The 2,500-nt window shown below is 35.5% G+C and overlaps 1 protein-coding gene across 2 annotated transcripts in view; it reads right to left on the reverse strand.

Annotated features, from left to right (window-relative positions):
* dock1 (dedicator of cytokinesis 1) overlaps positions 1 to 2,500 on the reverse strand; it is a 214,595-nt gene that overhangs the window by 162,144 nt on the left and 49,951 nt on the right. For both annotated transcript variants that reach the window (XM_043253180.1, XM_043253179.1), the window contains exons 17-18: positions 2,486 to 2,500; positions 1,913 to 2,093 (exon numbers count right to left, since the gene is read on the reverse strand). The exon at positions 2,486 to 2,500 is cut by the window's right edge and continues 89 nt beyond it. In XM_043253180.1, the coding sequence (XP_043109115.1) occupies positions 1,913 to 2,093; positions 2,486 to 2,500 (196 nt within the window). The remainder of the gene's footprint in view (positions 1 to 1,912; positions 2,094 to 2,485) is intronic.

Genomic DNA, 2,500 nt, shown 5'->3' on the forward strand with positions numbered 1-2,500 from the left:
ATAAAACTATAACCGGACTGTTTTCTGATAATAATTAGAAATGTTTCTCAAATTAGCACATTAGAGTGATTTCTGAAGGATCACGTGATACAAAAGACTGAAGTTATGATGCTTAAAAATTCAGCTTTGATCAATAAATTAGTTTCAAACATATTCAAACAGAACGTAGTTATTTTAATTTTTCACAGTATTATTACTTCACCATGTCTTTCCTTCAAAAACGTGTTTTGAACAATAGGGTATAAATTAAATAAAACTATACTATTACTAACCCAATTTAAAGCTAAAGTGCGTGTTATCCCGTCAGACCGATTCCTTGGGAATTTTTCTAAAAGATTCAAATGAATCACTTGAGACTAGAAGACAACTAAAAAAAAAAAAAAAGGTGTATTTACTGCCTTGGCATTGCAACCAGCCGGTTTATTCACAATTTAGTCTGCAAGCTCACGACTCGGACGCAATGCCGTTAAGTTTGCCGCGGCGCTGTGGACTAATCTATAAAAGAAACACTGGTTCATTTCTGTCTTTTATTCGTTATCATATATTTTCGTTGTCCCACGCTCGGATGGCTCCCGCAGTATTTCAAAGCCTCTCCTCAGATCTACGACCCCTCCGGTCACGAAAGCAGCCGTCGTACTCTACATCCTCCCACCTGTCGCTGCGGCATGACCAAAGGATGATGGGTAAGCAGCTTCTGTGAGATTCATAGAGCGACACCCGGATGCTTCAGAGAAGAGGAGGTTGCGTCAGGACTGCGGTGGACTGTATGTGATCTGACTTCAATGATCTTCCTGCACTTCCTCAGCAGCGCGCACAAATCATACGGATGACGTCGAATCAGGAGGACGTACTCGCTCCGTCAATCCTGATGCTTGCTGCTCCAGGTCAAAATACGGCTTTTGCAATATATATCAAAATCTACTTATTCGCTTTGTTCGGCGAAAGTAAAAATGATAAACACTTCTGGTTTGCTAAAAAAAAAATAAAAATAAAAAAACCTTTTTATAATTTATCACTTGAAATATTTACTGAAGAATTGCCAGCGTGGCATTTATTGTTTTTGTGTAGTTTAAGTTGATGCGTTTAAGTAAAATTTACATTTAAAAAATGTATAAAAATAAGTAAAATTAAAGTGAATACAAACTATATAAAAGGTATAGTTTGTATTCACTTTAATTTTAGGGTTTTTTTCATGTTTATTTTTGCTAAACATTCCCGGTCATTCTATCCACATGCTTATTTCAAATAAAAATATTTGCTTTTGGTATAATCTATTAAAATGTTAAGAAATGTTGTTGTTGTTGTTGTTGTTATTAATAATAATAATAATTGTTAATAATAATAATAATAATAATAATAATAATAATAAAATATTACAATAACAATAACGTAAAACTACACAAATATTGAAACACTAAGAAAAAATACTAATTTAAATAAATGAGTAAAATGTTAACTAAAAAATATTATTATTATTATTATTATTATTATTATTATTAAAATAACGTAAAACTACACAAATATTGAAACACTAAGAAAAATACTAATTTAAATAAATGAGTAAAATAAAAAAAATAAATAAAATATTATTCTTATTCTTATTATCATCATCATCATCATCATCATCATCATCATCACTTTTATTTATTCTAACAACAATAAATGAACAAAAACCTACACAAATATTAAAATAATAAAAAAGAGGCCATAAAATCAGCGATAACAGACATATAAAAACGAACTACTTTCAAAATGCAGACTCAGTCTGAAATATTGTTCGGTTGCAAACACCGACTTGCCAGCTCTATTGTATTTGGGCTCTGTTCGATCGAGGAATGGAGAAAGGAGAGGAAGTGACAGGAGAAAGAGACAGGAAGGGGACTGGCTAATGACTCGGGTCGACGCGTCTCACCGTTCTGCGTGAGTTTGGTGGAGCACACAAGCGTGGAGATCTGAAACGAGTCTTTGCTGATGGAGAAGCTGCCGAGATTCTGCGTGTTCTTCCCCGACGACGGGTTTCTTTCCTCCATCTCTGGTTTGGTGGAGGCCAAGCTCAGGTACATGGAGGAGTCCTCCAGTTTCTTGGCTTCGGCCTAGAAATACAGAAAGGCACAGAGTTATGAGAACGACCCCCGGCTGGAACGCGTTCGGTGATCGACAGCCGTTAGACAGTGATCGTCTAAACGTAACGCTGCATTCCTTTAATGTAGCCAGTTTTGCTCAAGCGGTAAAACCAATATCAGATGGGTTTGCACAAGGGTTAATTTGCATAGCTCAAAAAGTGTTTGACCAGGCGATGTTCTGCATTAATGAAGCTCTTTAATATGCAGATATGAAGAGACCGAATACAAGAACAAAGCTTAATTGCATAATGATTACATTGTGATGAGGGGTCAAAGGTTAAACGAGACAAACGAGGACGAGCAGCATTAGTATACAGCTCACATGTCTGAAAGTGTGCGTGTTTGGAGATGACTGTTTTCACCTTATAGACGATGAG

This window comes from Puntigrus tetrazona, chromosome 12 (genome assembly GCF_018831695.1).
Source record: "Puntigrus tetrazona isolate hp1 chromosome 12, ASM1883169v1, whole genome shotgun sequence".
In the NCBI taxonomy this organism is placed as follows: Eukaryota; Metazoa; Chordata; class Actinopteri; order Cypriniformes; family Cyprinidae; genus Puntigrus; species Puntigrus tetrazona.